The 24,068-nt window shown below is 35.8% G+C and overlaps 1 protein-coding gene across 2 annotated transcripts; it reads left to right on the top strand.

Annotated features, from left to right (window-relative positions):
• The first annotated feature begins 37 nt into the window (after positions 1–37).
• LOC100369688 (mRNA-capping enzyme-like) lies at positions 38–23,312 on the top strand. 2 transcript variants are annotated; one of them, XM_085507885.1, is made up of 16 exons: positions 38–159; positions 496–572; positions 1,492–1,705; positions 2,252–2,416; positions 3,996–4,135; positions 4,587–4,678; positions 5,500–5,603; positions 7,234–7,335; positions 7,959–8,091; positions 8,721–8,792; positions 9,895–10,059; positions 13,791–13,862; positions 14,981–15,081; positions 15,233–15,299; positions 16,849–16,978; positions 22,455–23,312. In XM_085507885.1, exons 2-16 carry the CDS (start codon positions 518–520, stop codon positions 22,595–22,597), a joined length of 1,755 nt encoding a protein of 584 aa, XP_085364011.1. In that variant the 5' UTR covers positions 38–159; positions 496–517; the 3' UTR covers positions 22,598–23,312. The 2 variants fall into 2 exon arrangements, with proteins under 2 accessions (XP_085364011.1, XP_085364012.1); XM_085507886.1 differs by lacking the exon at positions 22,455–23,312 and adding an exon at positions 18,213–18,562 and having other exon boundaries at positions 38–572.
• Positions 23,313–24,068: the final 756 nt, after the last annotated feature.

Genomic DNA, 24,068 nt, shown 5'->3' with positions numbered 1-24,068 from the left:
AAATTATGAATTTGCACAAGGCTAAGTGGTCTGGTTTCAAATACGGACAAGTACAAACGTGTTTGGTACGTCATCGATTTCAGTGAACATAATATATGACGTTACAAAGTATGTACACCAGTGACAACCGGAAGTTGTTCTTTTTTTAGAAACAGCAAGGTAATATTGAAATGCATTGAAGTTCTACTGTATGTTGACTACATTGTTCTGATTTTTAATTCACAAAATGGAACTGGATACTCAGTGGCAGTTTGTGTGTCAAAATAGATGAAAATCGAAGCATTCTACTACAAGCGCATGTAAGAACAATATCGCACGACAGATTTGAGCGGGGATTTCCGATACAATGCATTACTGTTGTTCGCGAAGTATTTGTTCGAGTAAGCATTTTCCAGGAAATTTGAAATCAAGTCTGACCAGAAGATTTTAAGAAAGTCCAGTCTTGTGCTAAGATAACTGTTTCCTAAAGAACGAAATAAAGTCTTTGTTTTCTAGATACTGTACTGCAGTATACACAATGTCAATACCACCTCGGTGGCTGAACTGTCCAAGAAAAGGCCAAGTCGTGGCAGGTTTGTTCTTATTTCAAGAATTCTATCTGCTAGTAATTTTACATAATAAATATAAATTAATGGCAAATGAATAAACTCTGTTGTCTATGAAATACAGAATTGGAAAAATACTTAATTTAATAAAAAACAGTATTGCACGATTTAAGCTATTTTAGGTACAGTTTAAATAAACTGTAACTAAATTACATTCTAATAATTAAATTAGCTGGATTGAAGTTGTGCAGTGCATGTTCAGATTTTGTGCAAACAAACAATGCATTTTATAAACATTGTACATGTATACGTTGTTATGGGTTTCATATAAAACACAGCATATTGCAAGGACTGTAGCTGTAACTGTAACTTCAGTTCTACTCTCGACGCAAAAGAACCATTCCGTTCATCCTGATAAATATTTATAAAGATGAAGGGAATAGGTTTGTTGTACTCTCGGCACAACAAAGAAATTCCCTTTTTTTATAAATATCGGTATTTATAAATTTCAATTGCAGTTGAATCCAACCAGCCAATCAATGATGCTGTACGAAAGCATTTACTTGTTATTCAATTGGCCAGTAGAACCCCAGTTTCAGTTTGAATTGTGAAATTTATAAATATAATATAAAAGCAAAGGAAATGCCTTTGTTACACTGAGAGTAATTGATTTGAACTGAAATTAAGTTAATGGCTTCGCTTGCACTGGTTTCTGATTAATTATCTTCCCCAAATTGAATTAATTATGAAAATTGGATTTTTTTCATTTGAATTTGGAAAAAAAACCCTATGATCAATGTGCAAATTCTTGATGTAAGAGATAAACCAGGCACTATGTCTTACTTTATCAGTAGTGTTCTTGTTATGAATTAATGTCGGCTCATGAGACGTCACATACATGTGTGTGTATGAATAGTGTAATTTCTTCTTCTACTTCTCCTCACAGGAACTTTTCTTCCATTCAAAACACCACTCAGCTCAAGATATGATGACCAGATACCTGAAGAGAACAGATTTGGTCTTGATATGTTATTTTTATACTTAAGTTCTATGAAATTGAAAATGGGACTGTTAATTGATTTAACAAACACAACCAGATTTTATGATAAATCTATAGTTGAGAGTAAAGGCATGAAACATGTTAAGTTACAGTGCAGAGGGTAAGAATTATCGTTTTGTATTTTGTGGCATGTCAGGGATTTTCTGTACTTACCTAGCAAATCTTGTTATTGACGTAGTTGGCATCATTGCAATAATGTCATAAATCGTTTTGGAGTTATCGTAACTAATTTGAATCATGGATGGCAGGATTTTGTTTCTTTTTGCAGTTGAATTGAATCCACCCACAGCCATAGTTTTTTTGCGAATACATGTATGGAAAGGTTTTGAGACTGCACAACTATGATCGCAAACTGGCAAACATTATCTGGCACTACCCCCGGTAGTTCATACTGCAGTTGGGCCATCCTAACTTTGGGATTAAAATTAAGCCTAAGGCCTGCCTAATTTTCCACTGTGAAACAATCTACTGAGCCAATTTCTATCGACATCCTTTTATTTGTTAAAATAATTAAAGTTTTTGAAAAACCATAAACAGGTTCAAAGGTGATTCACCTAAAATAAAATGTAGTACTTATGTGATAAATGTATGACTACATGTTTTACTACCCACTTTGTTTTGTAGAATGATTTGAGTATTTTTGCAGGTTTGGAGAGGCACCATCTCCTGATCAGACCCGAGTGTTCATTGAAATGTGTGCATCATATCGAGCTAAAAATCCATTAGACATTATAGGCGTTCATTGCACACATGGATTCAACAGAAGTGGATTTCTTATTGCAGCATATTTAGTTGAAAAATTAGATTGGAGGTTAGTACACTAATTTTCTGTAAATATCTACATCAACTTCATCTTAAAACAAGAGCCTGCCATATTTCAAGTTATCTGTTTGCCCCAATAATTGAAGAAAAAGCTGCCTGGCCAATAAATATAATGTATAATTAAACAATAATTGATGACCCGCCAACCCGTAATGGGTGAAAGCGAACTCTGGGTGACATACCTATATGGAGCACAAAGTGTGCTTGAGTTGTCAATACCAGTGGATTTTCTTCCACCATAAAGCAGAAAACTTTGAGAAAAGTTCACAGTCACCTGCCTCTGAATCTGCATAATTTAATCATTCTTGAAATTCATTTTCACAATCTTGTATGACAAAACAAAATCCGAAAGAAACTACATTATGAGTGTTTGAGTCACTGATGTGTGATGTTGAATAGCAATGTAGTGACTGCACTGGTGAACAGTACATGGGTATGCCATCTCAGATGCCTGTCTGCAGCCTGGCACTGCGTTACACTAGTTTGAATACACAACCTCCCCAAGATTGTTGCTGTATAGTGAGGGTTTGGATTGAACATGGTTGTAAAGCCTGCGTGTGTAAGCTATACTAGAATTTTCAATGTGATTATATGAATGAAACACACACCAGTGAACAGGGATACTTTCATTAGTTTGTGCAGAATGTGACATTTACTGTTGAAACATCGCTGAGAATACAAGTCACATTGGTCTTTTGTTGATTTTGTTTTGTAAATAATGTAGTACAATTCACTACAAAAAGCAGAACGAATTCACCTATGTGTACTCATGCTTTGTAAACACTTCAAATTCATTTATCGCATATACTTGGTTAAAAACACCCTAGGGTAAACTTAGTTCATCGACAATACATGATCAGGCAACCCAGTCAGGCGGCCACCATGACAGCAGCATCAGTCGCAAAATCTAGAAGTGCGTGTACTAGATGGAATGCTACAATTGTTCTTGCACAGTTGTCTTATTGCAATATTAAACTCCATTGTTATTGGCAATGAACTATTTTATTTGATGCCGATTTTAAAATTGAATACTTTATTCATTACCAAAAACAACATTCTATTTATATCCATGGTACAGGGCCTCAATAATGGGACACATTAATTGTGAATAATCTGCAGCAATGATGCCTTAAAATTCACTGGTATTGATAATGCTATAATATAATAGATAATATTTGGTGATTGTTCTCATGGATTGACATGCATCCGTTCGTGCATCCATCTATTCATTCATCATTCACCTGTACCCTGGACATGCCTTGGCAATCACATTCAAACTTTATACATACATCATGTTGCACATGTATTTGTTTGTAGATCCGATTTAAGATGGCTGAATGGCAGCCAATTTTAGTGTTATAAAATGCATGAAAATGTATACATTTAATATGATAGGATCTTGATGAATGCTGTTCCAGTGCCATAATTCAATCGAACTTCACAACTCCATTATACATCATGTCTTGCATATTAATATGCATTTGTTTTTTCTTAAAAATGATTTCATTTCATGACTCTGTAATTTTATGCCATGACTTTATTTATTTTATTCATTTAATTATTTTCAGCATTGATGCAGCTGTTGTAAGTTTCACCCAAGCTAGACCACCAGGAATCTATAAAGCACATTATATTCTGGAACTTTTCAGTCGTTATGGCGATAAAGAAGATGCACCGGCTGCTCCAGAGCTTCCAGACTGGTGTAACGGTAATTATAGTATTTCAATACAATTTTGTAATAATATTCTGTACAATTCCTTCTAGTAGTGTAGTTGACATGAGGCATGCAACATACGAGTATCCCTTTTTTGAACTGTTTTTTTAATATTAGGGTTCTACAAATACAATGTATTGCTTTTGGTAAAATCAAAATACCAGTATATTTCAATTGACTACTTCAGCTGTAATGCTTTGAGAAAAAATTAGTTTCTCAATCTAAATCAGAATTTTATGTGTTTGGAACAAACTTCCTTTTTACACTAGACAGGGTTCCATACAAGTGTTACGGTAGTGGCTACATTCTGATATATAGAATCAACATAAAGTGCAGGGCATTGACAGGAACTAATTTTAAGGAATTTCACTGTGATATCCAGTGATACCCTACAGATGGATGTCCTACTGATTATAATAACAATATTTCTTTGTTTTGGTCACAGAGTTTGACGACACACAGGATGATGATGGAAATGAAGATGGATCAACACGGGATGGCCAAAGAAAAAGACGAAGGGGAGAATTAAATAATACGGTAATGTTTCTGCTGCAGCAGAGTAAATTATATCAATACGAGTTTCCACATTTTAAAATTAAGTCAATGAAGATGGCGTGATAGAACTTCCGTGGATGAATCACAGTCAGGTAGCTTGAATGAAAGAATGAGTCATGGTCATCATACAGCATACAATTGAATACAAACATTGTATTTGACACAAGGTGCATGTATCCATTGTTGAACATAACATGATGCAATTACTGGGGTATTTTTAACCGAGGCAAAGGTGTATAGTATTCACAATAACAAATAGCTCATTCAATCTCACATACCGGTATACAATTTTTGTTGCATCCTAGTTTGTGAAAAGATGCCTACAAGATTCAGGCATGCATATTACATAGAACTCGATGCTATGGACTGTTTCCATTTGTAATTTTTTGTTGAACAATTTTATTTTCAAGTCATAACCAAAAGCAAGAGTGTGATCAGTATAATGATGTAGTTTCTATTTTAGTAACCTTAATATACCATTAATATTGGTCGAACATGCTGTGTACAACACCAGTAAAATACTTTTTTACATAATATTCAAACATGGACTGGGACTGTAATCCTCTCACAATGCCCCCAATGAATTCAGAGAATATTCCCAGCTCTCAATATAAAGTGTACCATAGTAGAGCCCATACTTCATACATTTCGGCTAATGCATATTTTACACTATTATTTTCATTATTTAAAATCAACTACTATAAACTTGTGATATTTATTGTCAAAATATTGGAAAATTATTTTACTTGCATATGGCAGATTGTATTGTATTGTATTTAAAATATGATCTGATTTCTCTTCAGAATGCCATGTTTATGGAAGGTGTTGAAGGAGTGACTCAGTTCACTACACAACCCAAGTTAATGCAATTACAGAGAAAATGCCAGGACATGTGTGGCTGGAGAGGGTGAGTTGAGCCAATAATATATTTGATGTTGGTATAAAATAGGTACATAATGAATTTATCTATCACTTTTCTTTCTATTTTATGAATAGTTCAAATATTTTCAAACTATATCAAAACTTAACAACACCACTTGCTTTCTATAGGCCCCTGTGCTATTTAAAATGGCATTTCTATATTGAGTGTACTATATAATCATCATTTTACTAATATTAGATTTATATTTTATGTACAAAAAATATATGTAACATTTTATATATTGAGTTGTTTTTTGACAATTATGAATCTGATCCAAAAAATTATCCTTAAATTTGTGTAGCCCTATTCATCCCAAGAGCATTATGTTGTTAGCTTAGACTTTTCCTTCAAACTTCTCGCATCCATTTGCCTTGCTACCTTATTTAAAATGACTGACTTGCCAAGCCAGTATTTCTATGATTCTGAAAAAAGATATCAGGCATGCATGGATAGAAAGATGTTATTACCTTGCCTGTAATAATTATGAAGTGGTGAGGTATAGTGGTTACACACATCTCCATTAAAAACTGTCCAGTGAATCCTCCACAAACACCCCTGCTGGGCCCTGGAGAATTGTCACAGTACCTAATAGTTATTTCATTGAGTTTGTAACCATTTTGACATTTCATCATAAGTTACAGTATACCGTATTTGTCTTCAATTAGGCGCCACTTGGTTACACTTTCATTTCGTAGTGGAGCTTATTTGTGGTTAAATTTGAGCAACTTTGTTTCAAATGGCGCTTATTTCAAGCACTTCAAGTTCCAGTACCGGTAACTGTGTTTCATCAAGCCATTGTTCTTGCTCCGTTCTTGGCAATATTTTACATTACAGTCTGACGCTTAGTCACTGAAGCCTTTATTTTAAATACTAAGTAAATGACCTGTTTTCAGACAGTCTGGAAAGTTATACAAAAATTATCATTCTTTAGAAAACATTCACATTTTGCCGTACGATCAACAGAAATGCATCGCTTAGTAGTACCCTAAATGATCACGATAGCGAAATCCAGTCATGCTGCATTCCACAGTTGCGATTATTACTCAGTAGTAATTATAATAACATTTTCGCGTAGTTTTAATTTCGTGTTTATGGACTTACTGCGAAATTCGCTAAATTAAAAACCACACGGATATATTCTATTTCTACAGTAAACCAAAGAGACATAGAGATTATAAAAAAATTTGCATAAAAGCCCATCATACAGTAACTGTGAGGGACTTCCGTGATCACTTCTATCGCTACTAACCGGTCCAGTAGTTGATCCGCCGGCGGCCAATTCACGATTATTACGTGCCAAAATTTCAACACTGTCTGGCACTTAATTGGGGTGTAAAATACAATATTTTCATGGCACTGGCACCTAATTGAAGGTGGCGCTTAACTGAAGACAAATATGGTAGTTCACAAAACAAGGTGATGTTTTTATATCCAGTATAAACCATAGCGAATATGGTCTATGTTTGCACTGATGGCATTCCCGCATACATATCATGCGACACATGTATTCCTTATTTTAGATTGGATGAGCAAACAAGAAACATGAATACTTTATGAAAGTTAAGGAAAGTTGACACTGGTATTAGTTTGACAGTGAAATTTGTATTTCTTAAAGGAATGGTTTTCCCGGTAGTCAGCCTGTATCAATGGATCGACAAAACATTCATTTCTTACACAACAAGCCTTATAAAGTTAGCTGGAAAGCTGATGGTGTCAGGTGAGTGCATCTAATCTGTACAGTGCTCTACTCACTCCACTAATGCCTACATAGTAAATATTAATGGTGGTCAACTTTAGTGTCTGTGAACTGGATAATTGTGGATCAATTTTCATGATTGTTAGAAGGGTGTTGAAGAAAAAAGAACCAACACATTAAATCCTGAGAGTGATCTGGATTTGCTTGCTATGTTAACTGAAATTTTGGGTTTGTTAAATTGTTTGTGAACATCATAAGCAGGATAACTACAAGTTACAAATAAAGGCATTTTAGCATGGGTTGCCCTCCAAACAAGTACTTTGAGGAGGGATCTAGATCTAGATCCAATTGTCTTTTATTGAAGGATACTTCACTATTGTGAGATACATGTATATGTTATTATATGGATAAGTACTGAGCATCTGTGGTGGAAGTTTGCATTTTTAGAGTGCCTTCTATTTTGATAATTTTAGCATTTTGTGATTATTTGAAATGTAGTTTTTGCACTTGCAAATGTACAAAGTGTATTTTATTTTGAACTAGACAAGAAAAAATGGTTGGTATATGCATTTACTAATAAGGTCGGTGCAGATTATAACTGTAACTGAATGTGATACGTTAACAGAATATGATTTTTTTGTTAGGTATATGATGTTGATAGATGGTCCTGGTGAAATTTACATGTTTGACAGAAATAACGCCGTATTTGCCGTCCCACAGCTTGTATTTCCACAGCGAAAACAGAATGGTCATATTAAAAATACATTACTGGATGGGGTAAGCATTAGTTTTCTAACCTTAGAAGTAGTACGGTAGCTTGTTTTTCTTTCACCAAGAAAGCTAGATTTGATTCTATCACCCAAAAAAATGCAATATTAAAACTATGAGATGGATTTGCTATTAGATGTGCATGACACAGACTGTTACATGGTGTAGAAGAAAACAATAGTCTCCCTTGCACATTTCTCTTGGATTATTGCATCTACATGTATCAGCCTAATGTAGTTATTAGAATATAATAATTGGACTCCCAGATACATGTATCTAAACTTTGCTAATTAAATCTAGGCATTTAATGAATACAATTTCCAAGTAAGAATTGAAAAAAATAATAATTATTGTTAATGTGTGATATCACAAATTCCAATTTCATAAAAACTGTGATGACAATTTGCTATTGTCAGAACCTTTCAGTATTTAACCCTTTGAATATTTTATTTGTTCCCACCAAAACGTCCTTGCAATTTTGCTCACGTTTTAAATTTTGGGGCAAGTGAACTTAAATTCACATTATCTACACATGATCACGAATATGACATTTCATTATGTTTATTTTTGACAGTACTTACAGTGTCAGCGTGATCTATCTTGACTTATGTACTATAATTCTGATTTCTCTATTGCAGGAAATGATTATTGATAAAGTCAATCAACAATCAGTACCACGATATTTGATATATGATATCATTACATTTGAGGTTAGTGTCATATTATTCTTATTGTAAAAAGTGTTTAGCTTCATGCTATCATATTAAGTTAAAGCGGGGAAGTCGTCACCTGCGCATGCGTCAGATGGCCATAGCGTGTCATTGTTTACAAACAAGTGTCTACTCATGAGTTTTTGCGTTTCAGCGTATGTTGTTATCGTCACTTGGGACTCCACACATGCGCAGGTGACGACCCTCCCGATTTAATAAAAATGAATTTCTCTTTATTAGAATTTTTTTTCACACATTACATACTCCTTCCTAGATTGGTTTTTATCTGTTCATTCATGCAATTGTGCAAGTGTAATGCATTAGACTATTTTCCATCGATGCAAGATCAAGATCCTCGGTTATATTTGAAATCGATGGTAGGAACAGAACAAACAATGTACATAGTGTCATACATGCAGTAGCATCTGATATCGCTTCAGATTCGACTCAAAAGTATTTTTGAGATACTTGAAATCGATTTAAAAATAGGACAAACAAAGGTTATAGACTGAGTCATACACGTAGGAGCATCTAAATGAAAGTATTTCTGGGATATTTTCAACCTTGATAATGCGCTATACACATTTGATGGTGAACTTTGGCATTTTGACATTGAGCAATAATAATTATGTTCAAAATCAAATTATTACACTTTAAATATAATTCATTACGCATAATTGCACAGTGAACGAAAAATCGTCTGTTTTAGTGTCGGCATACACTAAAATTTTGACAAACTTGGTAGAAGTAACCATTACTGGAGATTGATGCCAGTCAACCCAAGATGGCTGACTTGATCCATCAAGTTGCTCAAGTATTACATCATAATATGCTTTTGGCATATAAACATCAAATATTATTAAATACTGGAAAACTATCTTAGCATCTCTCAGCATCTCACAATGATGAAGATTGGCCATCTGAAATACGTGTCCATCTCAATCTGAATTCATAACTTTGTAACCAGGCAATTCACACTTGCATTATAACTACATTAGATATTTGAAGGTTAGATGAAGGATAGATGAACATGTCCTTTCAATTTTAAAGAAATCACACACAAAATAGTATGGTTTTTTTATTGCCTCGTTTTATTTCTCAGGGTCAGCCTGTTGGAAAGACTGATTTTGAGAGGCGGTTGCTATGTATTCATAAAGAGATAATTGGAGTCCGTCATGAATGGATGAAACAGGGACGAATAGACAGAACTAGAGAACCATTTGGTATCAGAGCGAAACCATTCTGGGATGTTACAACAGCTGTGAAGGTAAAGTGTACTGTTTGTCTAATTTCATGACTGAACCGATTTGTGCATTTTAATTAAATAATTTGCCTATTAATTAATTGATTCTAGAATGTCCTTGTATATCAGGTTGAAACTTTGTACATGCTTGCTGCTTGTACAGACAAATATTTAATAAAAGTTTATAACATTCTATACATATTAATTAGCTAATTTACATATGAATCAACTGTATTTATATATGCTGTTTGTGTAGGTAAATCAATGAAGGATAATAGTCTGCAGTTATTAGAAATTTTCATACTAGTTACATGCAACTATTATCAGCTTGTTTATGTATCTTATATCAAAAGTGATTTACAATATCCATCTATCAACATCACTGGACGAGAAAAACATTTCATTAGGAATGTCCTGATATTAGTTTTAAATTAATCTGCTCAATTAACTTGCATACACTGTAACCTCGCTATAACGAACTCTTTTATAATGAACTTCTGGATATAACGAACATACTGTATGTCCCCTGCATATTAATGAGGTAACAGGTTACATGTACCAGCTCCGGCAAATCTGGACGTCACTCAGCTGTCTCCTACACTTAATAAATGGTAGTATTCTTTTTACATCATTATTCTTTTGTTTACGATCCTTTAGCATATACTCACACCAATCTGTTTTCACTTTGGTGCGGTGCGATAGAGGGTTTACGTCTTTTCATCGACATGTTTGCTTTCAAAGCGGCGGACTATCACACCTCATTATCAGCGCCATTTCGCATTTTTCGTTGATATACTTTATCGTGATTTCTGCTTATTGCTGGTCCAATCATATCTATGAATTCTGTTTTAAAAGAGGGCTCATTTGCCATGGAGAACCACTCTTACTCGAGTTTCTACTCAGTGAACATCGTTTCTCATCATAATCTTAAATTCCAGCGTTATCCAGTTTTATTATGGCTTCTACACTCTCCTGCAAACGAAAAATTCTGTCCATTAATGATAAACTCTGTATCATCATCGTCTCAGCCTTGGCGAAAAAGCAGCAAACCTGTCACGTGACTTTGACGTTGCCAAGAGTAGCATATCAACATTCAAAGCAAAGGAAAAGGAGTTGCGAGCTTTTGCTCACAACTGTAGTCAGCAGGAAGGTCTGAAACGAAAGAAAATGCGAACGGCAAATGACGGCGATCTTGATCAGGCAATTTATTTATGGTTTGAACAACAAAGGGCAGTGAACATCCCTGTTTCCGGCCCCATGATTATGGAAAAATCAATCACGTTATCCAAAGAAATGCATGGTTCTGATTCCAATTTTACTGGTTCTACGGGGTGGCTTTATCGGTGGAAGAATCGACATGGTGTCCGCGCTCTGAAAATTTCCAGTGAAGATAAACCTTCGATGACACGGCGGCTGCCAAGTTCATTCCAGAACTTTGTGACATTGTCAAGTCAGGAGCATACTGTCCAGATCAAATTTACAATGCCGATGAAACCGGACTCTTTTTCAAGTGTTTACCCGACAGAACAAAAAGAGGACAGAGTGACAGGATACAAGCAGTATAAAGACCGTGTAACAATTCTTGTTGGTACGAACGCGTCAGGGGAACACAAACTGCGTCCCCCTGTGCATTGGCAAGTTCCAGAACCCACGCTGCATGAAACACGTGAACCGAGAAACTTTACCCCTCAGTTACAGTCACAGCAAAAATGACATCGGAACTTTTCAAGAATTGGTTCCACGAAGAATTTGCTCCATCGGTACGATCATTTCTGTGATGGCGTGGTTTGGAGCAGAAGGCAATTCTATTTCTTGACTATTGTCCCACCCACCCTGATGTCACTAAACTTTGTACACAAGAGGGCAAGATTCGTACAGTTTTTCTTCCGAAAAACACAACAAGTAAAATACAGCCAATGGACGCAGGAATTATTTCTGCACTGAAGAAACGCTACTGCAAAAAACTGCTTTACGAAATCGTTACCCGGGATGTCATAAATTTGCAAGATTTTTTGAAAACTTTGGACTTCAAAGAAATGATCTACGTCATCGGTGAAGCCTGGAGTGAGGTGACGTCATCAATGGTAAACAAGTGTTGGAAAAAAAGCCTGGGGCCCGCCATTTTCCCAGTCGATGACCACTTGGAAAATGATGATGATTCAGAGTTGGATGAAGACGACATCCCGTTGTCAGAGATCGTCAGAGATTTGCAGCACATCGAAGAGGTCAGTGGCGAAAACTTAGAGGATATTGCCAGAGAGTGGGTAAATATCGACAGTGAATTTCAAGTGAATTCCAGTGATGTTTAAGTGACTTGTTCAATGACGGGCGAAGAAATCATTTCAGCAGTACGCGATTCACCCACTGATACGCTGTGTGAAAGTGACATTGACGATTCCCACGACAATCAAGAAATTCCTACGACGATCAATGTTGTTAACAGACTTGAGACAGCACTTGCTTGGTTTGAAGAACAATTAACTGATAGCATTAAAATTTTGTATTGCAATGCATTATGGTTGTAGGAAGGGTTGCAGTGCAGTGAAATACAATAATGTATTGCAATGCATTATGGTTCCAGGAAGGGTTGCAGTGCAGTGTAATACAATAATGTATTGCAATGCATTATGGTTGCAGGAAGGGTTGCAGTGCAGTGTAATACAATAATGTATTGCAATGCATTATGGTTCCAGGATGGGTTGCAGTGCAGTGTAATACAATAATGTATTGCAATGCATTATGGTTGTAGGAAGGGTTGCAGTACAGTGTAATACAATAATGTATTGCAATGCATTATGGTTGTAGGAAGGGTTGCAGTGCAGTGTAATACAATAATGTATTGCAATGCATTATGGTTGCAGGAAGGGTTGCAGTGCAGTGTAATACAATAATGTATTGCAATGCATTATGGTTGCAGGAAGGGTTGCAGTGCAGTGTAATACAATAATGTATTGCAATGCATTATGGTTGTAGGAAGGGTTGCAGTGCAGTGTAATACAATAATGTATTGCAATGCATTATGGTTGTAGGAAGGGTTGCAGTGCAGTGTAATACAATAATGTATTGCAATGCATTATGGTTGTAGGAAGAGTTGCAGTGCAGTGAAATACAATAATGTATTGCAATGCATTATGGTTGTAGGAAGGGTTGCAGTGCAGTGTAATACAATAATGTATTGCAATGCATTATGGTTGTAGGAAGGGTTGCAGTGCAGTGTAATACAATAATGTATTGCAATGCATTATGGTTCTAGGAAGAGTTGCAGTGCAGTGAAATACAATAATGTATTGCAATGCATTATGGTTCTAGGAAGGGTTGCAGTGCAGTGAAATACAATAATGTATTGCAATGCATTACGGTTCCATGGATGCATGTGGTGTGTTATACAATAATGTATTGCAATGCATTATGGTTGTAGGAAGGGTTGCAGTGCAGTGTAATACAATAATGTATTGCAATGCATTATGGTTCTAGGAAGAGTTGCAGTGCAGTGAAATACAATAATGTATTGCAATGCATTATGGTTGTAGGAAGGGTTGCAGTGCAGTGTAATACAATAATGTATTGCAATGCATTATGGTTCCTGGAAGGGTTGCAGTGCAGTGAAATACAATAATGTATTGCAATGCATTATGGTTCCATGGATGCATGCGGTGTGTTATGCATGTTGTACAATTTCACTGAGGTTTCATACCTACATGCATTTCTGCATTAATAATCATTCAGTACCCATTTTATATATGCCTTCTTTTTAGCTTGTTGATGGTAAATTCGCACAAGAATGTGGACATGAAACTGATGGTCTTATATTCCAACCTGTACCAGATGTAAGTAAACACTGTCATTATTGCATGAGGTGATTGAGATTGCCATGTGCACACTTTCAGCAGACGCTTGCTTCACCAGTGTTTAAATGCCATATGCACAAAGATGGAACACTTTCAGCAGACAGTTGCATCACCAGTATTTAAATACGATATGCGCAAAGGCTGAACACTTTTAGCAGACGCTTACTTCACCAGTGTTTAAATGCCATATGCACAAAATGAGAACACTTTCAGCAGACAGTTGCATCACCAGTATTTAAATACGATATGCGCAAAGGCTGAACACTTTTAGCAGACGCTTACTTCACCAGTGTTTAAATGTCAAATGCACAAAGACAGAACATTTTTAGCAGACGCTTGCTTCACCAGTGTTTAAATGCCAAATGCACAAAGACAGAACACTTTTAGCAGACGCTTACTTTACCAGTGTTTAAATGTTAAATGCACAAAGACAGAACACTTTTAGCAGACGCTTACTTCACCAGTGTTTAAATGTTAAATGCACAAAGACAGAACACTTTTAGCAGACGCTTACTTCACCAGTGTTTAAATGTCAAATGCACAAAGACAGAACACTTTCAGCAGACGCTTGCTTCACCAGTGTTTAAATGCCATATTCACAAAGACAGAACTCTTTCAGCAGACAGTTGCTTCACCAGTGTTTAAATGCCATATGCACAAAGGCAGAACACTTTTAGCAGACGCTTACTTCACCAGTGTTTAAATGCCATATGCACAAAGACAGAACACTTTTAGCAGACGCTTGCTTCACCAGTGTATAAATGCCAAATGCATAAAGACAGAACACTTTTAGAAGACGCTTACTTCACCAGTGTTTAAATGTCGTATGCACAAAGACAGAACACTTTTAGCAGATGCTTGCCTTGCCGGTGTTTAAATGTGGCTATGTCTTGATCTGTTTTTTCTGGCATGCATGCCACTAATTTTGTTTTGTGATTTGGCTGACAATACTCTAACATGTCCCACTACAGAGTGTTAGAGATATCTGGGCCTTGACTCAAATCAAGATGACAGACTATATTATCTGGATCATTACTGTTTCAAACCTTGATGTTTAAATTTAATTTTACAGTATTTTTATTTTTATTTTTCTGCAGGCATATGAAGCAGGTAGATGTCAACAAACACTGAAATGGAAACCACCGTCTTTAAACTCTGTAGACTTCAGATTAAAAGTTCAAAAAGTACAGAAACCAGGGTATGTTCTCTACTCAGTGTATGAAAGACTGAGACACACCACCATTTCACTTATCACCTTTCTCAAATCAGACTTACATATTGCTTAAAATGATACATGTACGTTAGCATTCTTTACTTTACTAAGTTACTGTATTGTTATCTACCTGCAGTATGCTACCTGAAACACATGGTTATCTGTACGTTGGAGGAAGAGATATGCCATTTTCAGAAATTAAGGTATGATAAGAAAAATGATAAATTATAAATTATTGGGTCTATTGATGTTATGAAATAAACCCATATAAAATAAAAATGAAATTTATTAAATACTGGTACTAGATCATTAAAATATGATTTATTTTGACCATAGACACCGCCTCTATTTATGCATGTACTATGGTAGGTAATAGGAGAGGAGAGAGTGGATGCTATTGTTCTTCCCTGTTCCATGATAGCTCTAATTTATCTCCTTGGTTAAAGGGGAACCGCTCAATCCCATGGATTGCACCACATGCTCATGGGTAATTAAAGGCCCAATTCACTTGCCCCGGGCAAGTGTGAATTGGATGTGTGACTATGCTAATGAGTGTTGTTAATCACTTGCATAGCCTATGACGCACCCTGTTTCAGCGGTCCAACATCACGTGACTTTGATTGACAGGAGTTAATTATTCCAGATTAGTAGCGTGTCCCTTTCCTCGGTTCGAGTTTTTGACTTTTATCCGCCAAAATCTCAGCTCGTACACTATTTATTGTCTTAAATACTACATACAGTCACTGCTGTGATATTCATAGTCACATGCATCCACTTTGGCACGACATAATCGACCTGTAAGTTCGAGAAAACGCGCTATTACCGGGGCTTGGCTGGAGCTGTTTACTACAGCGTGACAAGCAAGGAAATAATCCCTATTGTTTAGGACCGTATTTATAGTATACCTGGGCCTTTAACTACGCCTCCATCCACTATGTAAATGAATGCTTATTATGCTCGCTTACTCAAACTGTGATTGACAGGCATTTTGCATATATTAGCCGCCAATTTAAACTCTGGATTTGTACTTGTCGTGGCATGTTTTGATCGAAAACAACAACATTTATACATAAGCCCAACCAGATGAGTGTAGTCGCTAGCGTACATATTTATGCCCCCGTAGATCTCTAAACATCGTAAATGGCACATTTCCCGGAGCTCCCGCCATGATGGGAGCGGCTTGGATCGGATTAGCATAGTAATTGTGGTGGCCATCTTGCCTCTATTTATAGTATGGTTCCTCTTTAACATTCCTGTAATGCGATTATGTTAATATTCAAGATTTTTTTTCAGTCCAAAAATCTTGAGTCCAACCTATTTTGTTGAGTAAATAAGTGGGAGTGATGATGGGTTGTAACGAAAAAATAGACTTAAAAATAGGCTTAAAACAAAAGATATACATCTGGTTTGAAACTCCTCTGTCATCTCCTACCGTAAAATCTCTATTAGAAGCGTCATTTCTAATAGAAGTTACACTCATTCTTTTTGAACAATTGAGAACCAAAAATTCACCATTTCTCATATGTGTAGATGCTCTAATAGAAGCCGCATTCCCTCTGTTGCATTGTACCATTTTGATAGAAGTCACAGCTTCTAATACAGTTTTTACAGTATTACCTTCCATGCATGAACAAAATACATGTACCACAAGAGCAGGAAATATTTACACATTTGCCACACATCTTTGAGTGCAGATTTAATGTCCTCTCATATCATATACTAGTAATGCTTGTATAATCATTTCATTGACAGGTCACTAAGGAAATCAAAGCTTATGACAATAAAATTATAGAATGTTCATTTGATTCTGAGAAAAAGTCTTGGTCATTTATGAGAGAACGAACAGATAAAAGTTTTCCAAACAGCGAATCAACAGCAGTCGGTAAGATCACAGCATTTGCTCATGTATATATTTATGTATATTATTTATGTTGTGTAAAAATGGTATTCCTGCATATGAAAATTGGTGCTTACAAGTCTTAGTAGGGGATTTGGATTATAACACGATCTAAATCCAACGTTAAGCCTATAAACGTTTCATTGTTTTTAGTGCCAAACCCCTTTGTTAAGTACAACAACAAATATTTCGTTGGTGTTTGTGAGCTCTTATGTGATTGGTCAATGCATGGACAGCTCTTCCACTTCCGTGTTTTACTCCCTATCAATTTGGGCCCTGTTTAACCATAGACAGTATAGTAGTATAGTAACACCAATGTCAAACGCTGTATGCCCAACGTAAGCAGGGCTGGAATATTATGATGAGCAAGTAAACAATGACGTCATATTTACTTCCATGCGATGTCACTAATTAATTGAATAAAATTAAAAGTTAGTTTCAGACGGCAGTAATGTTTCCGTACATGTTATATTCAGTCTGTACCCCATTTTCGACAAAATATTTGAATATTTTTGTTTTCATGGTGCATGAATCTTATTATGTTATTGTTTACCGACTATGCTCGTTTTTTATTTTTCTCTGCCACGCATTTTTTTCTCAAACAGACTTTGAATTCGTATGTTCTCTCGTCTGTCACCATCTTGACAATAGCTCACACTCTTTCAACCGGAATTCATGTCTAAGGTTGTACCCCGTTTTTCGACAAAATACTCGAATATTTTAGTTTTTATGATGCATGAATCTTCTTATTATGTTATTTTCCACCGACTGTGCTCGGTTTTTGTTGTTCTCTGTCTTGCACTTATTTTGAAATTAACTTTCAATCCGTCCGTTTTCATGTCTGTCGTCATCTTGACTACTTATTCACACTCTTTCAAACGGAATGCATGTGTAAGTTTGTACCCCGTATTCGACAAAATACACGAATATTATTGTTTTCATGATGCATGAATCGTCAAATTTTGTTATTTTCACTGACTACACTTGTTTTTTGTTGTTGTCTGTCTCGCATTTTTTTAATAGACTTTCATTCCGTTTTCCGCTTTCACGTCTGTCGCCATCTTGACTACACGTCCAGTTTTTCAGCCTGAATGCACGTCTACCTACGTTATACCCTGTTTTTATTAATAATTTCAACAAAGTAACTTGAATACTTGTGAATAAATGAGGCACGATTGTCTTTATTATTATATTTTCACTATTTTCGGTTTTTTGTTAGTGTTTCAAAGGATTTCTTTTACGTGACGATCAAGAAAATGCAAATCTTCGCTATTTTCGATGTTGATGCCCGGGCTCTGAATCACACACACACAGTTGTTAACATGAATTGCTGTGTCTACTGCGTTTGGATCTTCTTCACTATCATTTCTACCGTCATCGAGCAAATCATCTACACACGGGAACTCGTGATCAGCAACGGCCATTTAGAATACCGATGGAATACCGTAGGCGACTCTCATCAACGAAATTACGCAGTCCGCTTCATTGATTGTTTAGTTTGATAATTTATAAACATATATTCAGTGTGAGACTGTTGCTTTCAAGTTGTGTTAATACAAAGATGATTTAAACTTGTCCCTTCCGTTACCAACGTATTCAATATACGGAAATAGCATGTGTGTGCGTTTGTGTGAGTGAAAGATGCAGGCGAAATTTCTCGTCAGTTCTATATATTTCGAACGCGCGTGGTCGGCGCCTTTGATTGCGTTTATTTTGTTCTTTCATTTGCGAAATCTATCACTGGCACCGTTTATTTTGTCATGTCTCACAACTGAATGTCCAAGCTGACTTTGTTTTGGCTGTATATAGTTTTGTGGACAAGGGAGGTCATCTTGGTTGCCTAATTAGCTAATCAAAATACCTGTCAGGCATCTCTACCTTAACGAGAAATGGAAATAAATATTTAGTTTATGTTAACGGTTAGTTTAAATCCGCTTAACTTTTTTCCAGCCTACCCTGCTACAATAGAATCGCTGGAGTTGCTTGTCCTTCCTACTATATTGTCTATGGTTTAACTCCGGGGTTACGTCCAAACGCCACCCTCTTGACTGGAGATCTGTGTTAGAAAATAAACCTTTGTTGTTGCGGTGTACGCAAGAAGATGAACTACTTATGTTTTTAACATCACTTCACCTATTAACAATTCACCCCTAGACGTGATAATTTCATTTCAATAGTAAAAATCCGTTCTCAAAAATCCAAATAATCACAACCTCACCGAAATTCATTTTCTATTCTTACCCACAAGCCACACCCAGACCATTCATCAAAACGAGTGGTCTGGGGTATACTAGTACTCTGACCCATGCCGAGGACTTCCTGTTTGTAATGCTATATGATAAATCAGATTAACTATCACGTGAAACCAAAGACAATTGTCTTTGGTGAAACCAAATGAAAATCATTCTAAAATAACGTACTTATACCCAATTGATTCTGGAAAAAAATGACATTTGCAATTATAATAATCGAAGAGCCGGTACGGGTAGTAACGTTCGGTTGACGAAATAGACGATACATCAGTACGGATTGAACCTACATGAATGCTACTCTATTTCACATAACCAAATGTTGTTGTTTTTTGCTGTTGTACATTATCTTCGGTAATAACTCCGAAAGTGAAGTCTTATATCTTCAGCAGAACGTAGCCGTTAAAACTTGCAAAACGAGTCTGTTTCGATCCATCATCGCTTAAGCAGCATACAATTTATTTATTTTTTGACTCATTTAAAAAATACAAACGGTGTCAATATTTAAAACTGCATTTTGTCTGTCTCTAGCGTGCCTCAGAATGATATAGATCTTGGCCGATCGTATTTTTACAAAGGACCTGAATGTACAGCACTAATTTCACCCAACCTCCTGCTCGCTTCTGCTTTTCGATTATCATTTTTAATCGCTTTTGCAACCGCCTGTTGAATAATTTTCGCTTATTTTTTCGAGTGCGCGAACCCAGAAATATCGCCCGTCTGCATGCTCGCATTTTAAATACATGGCCGTGGCATCAATATGTTCCTGGTGTATATGCTCTCTGCCCTAAGGAGTTAGCATTGCCTGTATCACGTAATTGTCTCGATAATCATGTTGTTGAAACGATATAGCAGCCCTGGATTCAAACGCAACACAGTCCCGCTGTACGTATGATGGTTTGGAAGTGTCGTTCGAAATTAAATAATGGTTAATACTCATTGAATCCTCAAACTTTAGCACTAAAACAACCATTTCGACAACTCATGTGCCAGTGTTCAGTGTTTGAACAAGCGGTCAGTGTTTTTAATAAGCGAGTGAGAAAAAAAAGGGATAAAAACATGGTCGTGTTTCCGGTCGGAAATTAAGTGATATGTTATAAAATGTTATAAAAGCGAAATATTGGGCGAAATGAGTATTGATGCCCATTTATAGTTGACATGCGTCACCAAATGGGGACATGGTTAGAGTTGGTAGTACCATGGAAGGTACTAATCCATGGTAGTACCAGTACTAGTATACGCGGGGAGGGAGTCCAGAGAGGGAACAGCCAGCATCCCTTTTACGGGAAAACGTAAAATCTCGACGGATTTGTTTCGTTCTCACATGTAATATCAGGTTTTGCGGGCTTCTGAGTTCAAAAATGATGACTAAATCAGCTAAAAAGCAAGCGTTTAGAAACATACCTATGCAGAAGTTGGTTTGCCAGTACTTAATCCATTTTTAACACCTAGGCTACTCTATTGACATTGGTTGTTTATTTCATGGATTTGGCACTTGAGGTAGCTGATAAGCCGTGTCGAAAACGTGCACAAAACGACCATTCTGTGCACGTTTTCGACACGGATTAAAAACCAGTTGTAAGCACAAATTTTCATATGTGAGACAATCATTGTGACATGGGCTATTGTTTTAGTCTCTGTAACTGTCCATATATTTATAACAGTATATTATACAGTATAATTTTCAACATTTGACACATTTTTTTTTTTTTATTTGTCCGTAATGAAGTGAAAAATAATTCATAGTAAGGGCAAATGACTGTCGTGCATTGTCATTATTGCCGTCGTCATCACCAACTTTACTTGTAGGTGTGATAACTCTAATAAAATTTAACTGATCGCTATAAAACTTGTATAACTAACTTCTTTATTTTAACTTTTTTTGTTGAGAAATTCCCACATTTTGATTTAATTGAATTAAAGAATGCCCTTTAATTTTTTGTTCATAACTTTTTAGTGTTTAACAATTTAAATGTATTTAATTGTTTTATTACCGTACTGGACCGTGTTAGCGCCCACCCCTTGTCAAGCGCCCACCCTCTACTTTTGTACAATTTTTATATTCTGGGTCACATTCGGCAAAGCACCCACCACTTCAAAATACCACTAATTTAAAACTTGGTCTTTGATCATTGCTTAACGAATACTGGTAATTGCTTTTATATGATACAGTGTGGATATCAACCGCCGTGAATACGTTGTGAATGTGTAGACCACGGTAACCGTGCGTAAACTACACTTCTACAATGACCTGCTAATGAAAGTAAAATGCGGTAAATATTTCATGCCATATTCAGTTTACCTATAAAAAATTGCTAGTTACCAGTTTTTTGAAAAAACTATGTTGCTTATTCACAAAAGTCAATTCCAACAGATCGTACTTCGACATCGATAATTTACTTCTGCACTGTGTTACCAGAAAGTCTTCGGGAATTTCTGAAGAATTGCGTCGGTACAACACAGTATTCTGATTGGTTAATAACAGACCTGACCCATTATGTCAAAGGACGATGTGGCAGGTCAAATCATGGTGGAAAGTGTTTTTCATCGAGCGATTGCATACGATCCAACACATTCGTCAGTGGAGATAATGATGCAATATTTTTAATCTCGTAAATTTGGGTGGTACGTAATTATTATTGTAAGAAAATGTGCATATTTTTGGTGACCATTTCTGTTTCTTCATTGTAAAAGTCAATGACGACACAACTAATTTCGTAATTTTATTTTCCCTCAAAGACATAATATCTCCCTCCATTTGTCACATGGCGAATCAAAATTGTCATTTGCATTTTTGTTCGAGGGTGGTGTTTGAGTACGCGCCCTCCCTAAAAAATCATGATTTTTTTAGTTGAGGACCCTGGGCGATAACGCGACACAGTACGGTATACTGTAAAATACTTTATTTTAGCTGGAATTAATTTTCGCTGAAAAGACTTTTTGGGTGTTTTGTATGGAATTTATTTTCACTGATTTTTTTTGATGAGTTGAATGTAAAATATAAGAATTTTAGATATATTCGCTGGATTTTATTTTCACTGAGCATTCCTTCAGCGAAAATAGCGTATATAATTCTAAGTGAAAATAAAGTATTTTTAAGTATTTAACGGATAGTGATAGTATTAATTAGGGCTAAACCATTCAGCCAAAATAAGATTGTTCAGTCCTTTCTAGCATTTAATTAATCAGGTAATTTGGAAATTTTGTTTCAGCTGTATGCAACAGTATAATGTATCCAGTCAACAAAGAATATTTATTTGAATTTATTGAGTATAGACGATGGCAACCATCATCCTCAAAGAGTCACAGGACATCCGGTGATTCAGGTCTCATGCCACCTCCTCCACGACCGTGACACACGAAAGGCAGCCTTCTTTCACCAAGAGTCGAGCTGCCAGCTGATTCAGGATATCAATTCTTCATGCAAGATACACTGAATGGTTTTGTGTTTTCATTCCTATGTTTTTTTATTTAATACATTGTCTGTACTGACTGAAGCATATCAAACCGAATGTATATCAAGCTCACCCATCTTCAAACAGGAACAGTTAAACTCATCAGAGTGTCATTCTGTAAGATATGCGTGTACCGAATCATCATGCTGTTTTTTTGTTCTCAATTCGACATAAATATCTGCAATGTGTCTGTACTGCCACCTATATGTTTAATTAGCACAACCAGTAGCACATTGTCTTGTTATATATTTTCTGAAAGCTCCAAAGCTATATTTTAATACCGGTAGGCTTTTTTTTTTTTTTACCCTTTGAGCACCAAAGTTTTCACAGATGTTTTCCAAAATTTTGATGTAGAATACTTGTTAAATTGGTTCAAAATATCATGGAAAAATACTTGAAAATAAGCAAAACCTTGCGCCAACATTTTTTATGGAAAAATTGTAGCTTTCAAATGGTTAATTCTTGAATTTTTATTTGGTTTTGTCATATTCAGTTCAGATAAAATACGTGTCTTGTTTTTGTGTAATCATCATGGGTTTCTTAGTTATTATATAATCAAAATTATAGTTTATACATGTACAATTATTCCAATTAAAAATGTTCCATGACCTTGCATTTGTTGAGAATGAATATATTATTTAAAATTAAGTAAGATTATTTTAATCTTTAAAAGATAATTCTCATCTAATCATACTTGTACATTTTGTTTTGTAGTCAGATCTGATGGTGTCAAACTATTCCCTAATTTGTGAACATACACAAACATTCATGTTGTGTTGATTGTTTTTCGTAATTTAAAATAAAAATTCATGCTATATGTGACCAAAATAGACAAATCAACCAAGGGTAAGCTATAATGTAATGTTAAAGGACGGTAGTCGTCGTGCCACGCATGCGCGAGATATATGGGTCTTGTATAGACAAAGGTGGCGACTTTGACTGTGACTTTGACGCAGATCAACGAGTACAAACTGAGATGTTACCAAGCTTTAATTAGGTGTTTTTTAGATGATTAGAAGGTATTGAATGAATCACCGGCGGTAATTAGTGCAAGTCTCACCCAGGTCTTATACTTGTGATTTCCATTAGAAGAGCGCGTTGGATTGTGGGAAAATCAATTTTTATCAACACAAATGTCTTACATGCACAGTGCGACGACCGTCGCCCTTTAACTCGTCAAATCAGGTTGCAGCTCTTCAATCCTTTGAAATAAACCCATATACATTTTTTCTCAAAGCTATTAAGACCTATAGCCAGTGAAAAAATGAATTATTAGTTAAAAAATTTATTGAAAAATACCTATTATGGTAATGGTATTATGGTATGGCGACGACCGTCGCCCTTTAACTCGTCAAATCAGGTTGCAGCTCT

This window comes from Saccoglossus kowalevskii, chromosome 14 (assembly GCF_978046115.1).
Source record: "Saccoglossus kowalevskii chromosome 14, keSacKowa6.1, whole genome shotgun sequence".
NCBI lineage: Eukaryota > Metazoa > Hemichordata > Enteropneusta > Harrimaniidae > Saccoglossus > Saccoglossus kowalevskii.
The sequence above is the reverse complement of the archived record's forward strand: the minus strand, read 5'-3'. Positions and strand labels throughout refer to the sequence as shown.

Excerpts from the sequence above, each read along its gene's own strand:
- LOC100369688 (XM_085507885.1), top strand. The coding sequence starts at position 518 with ATGTCAATACCACCTCGGTGGCTGAACTGTCCAAGAAAAGGCCAAGTC. Across the intron at positions 7,336-7,958 it reads TGGAAAGCTGATGGTGTCAG|GTATATGATGTTGATAGATG; the intron begins GTGAGTGCATCT and ends TTTTTTTGTTAG. Across the intron at positions 16,979-22,454 it reads CAGCGAATCAACAGCAGTCG|CTGTATGCAACAGTATAATG; the intron begins GTAAGATCACAG and ends ATTTTGTTTCAG.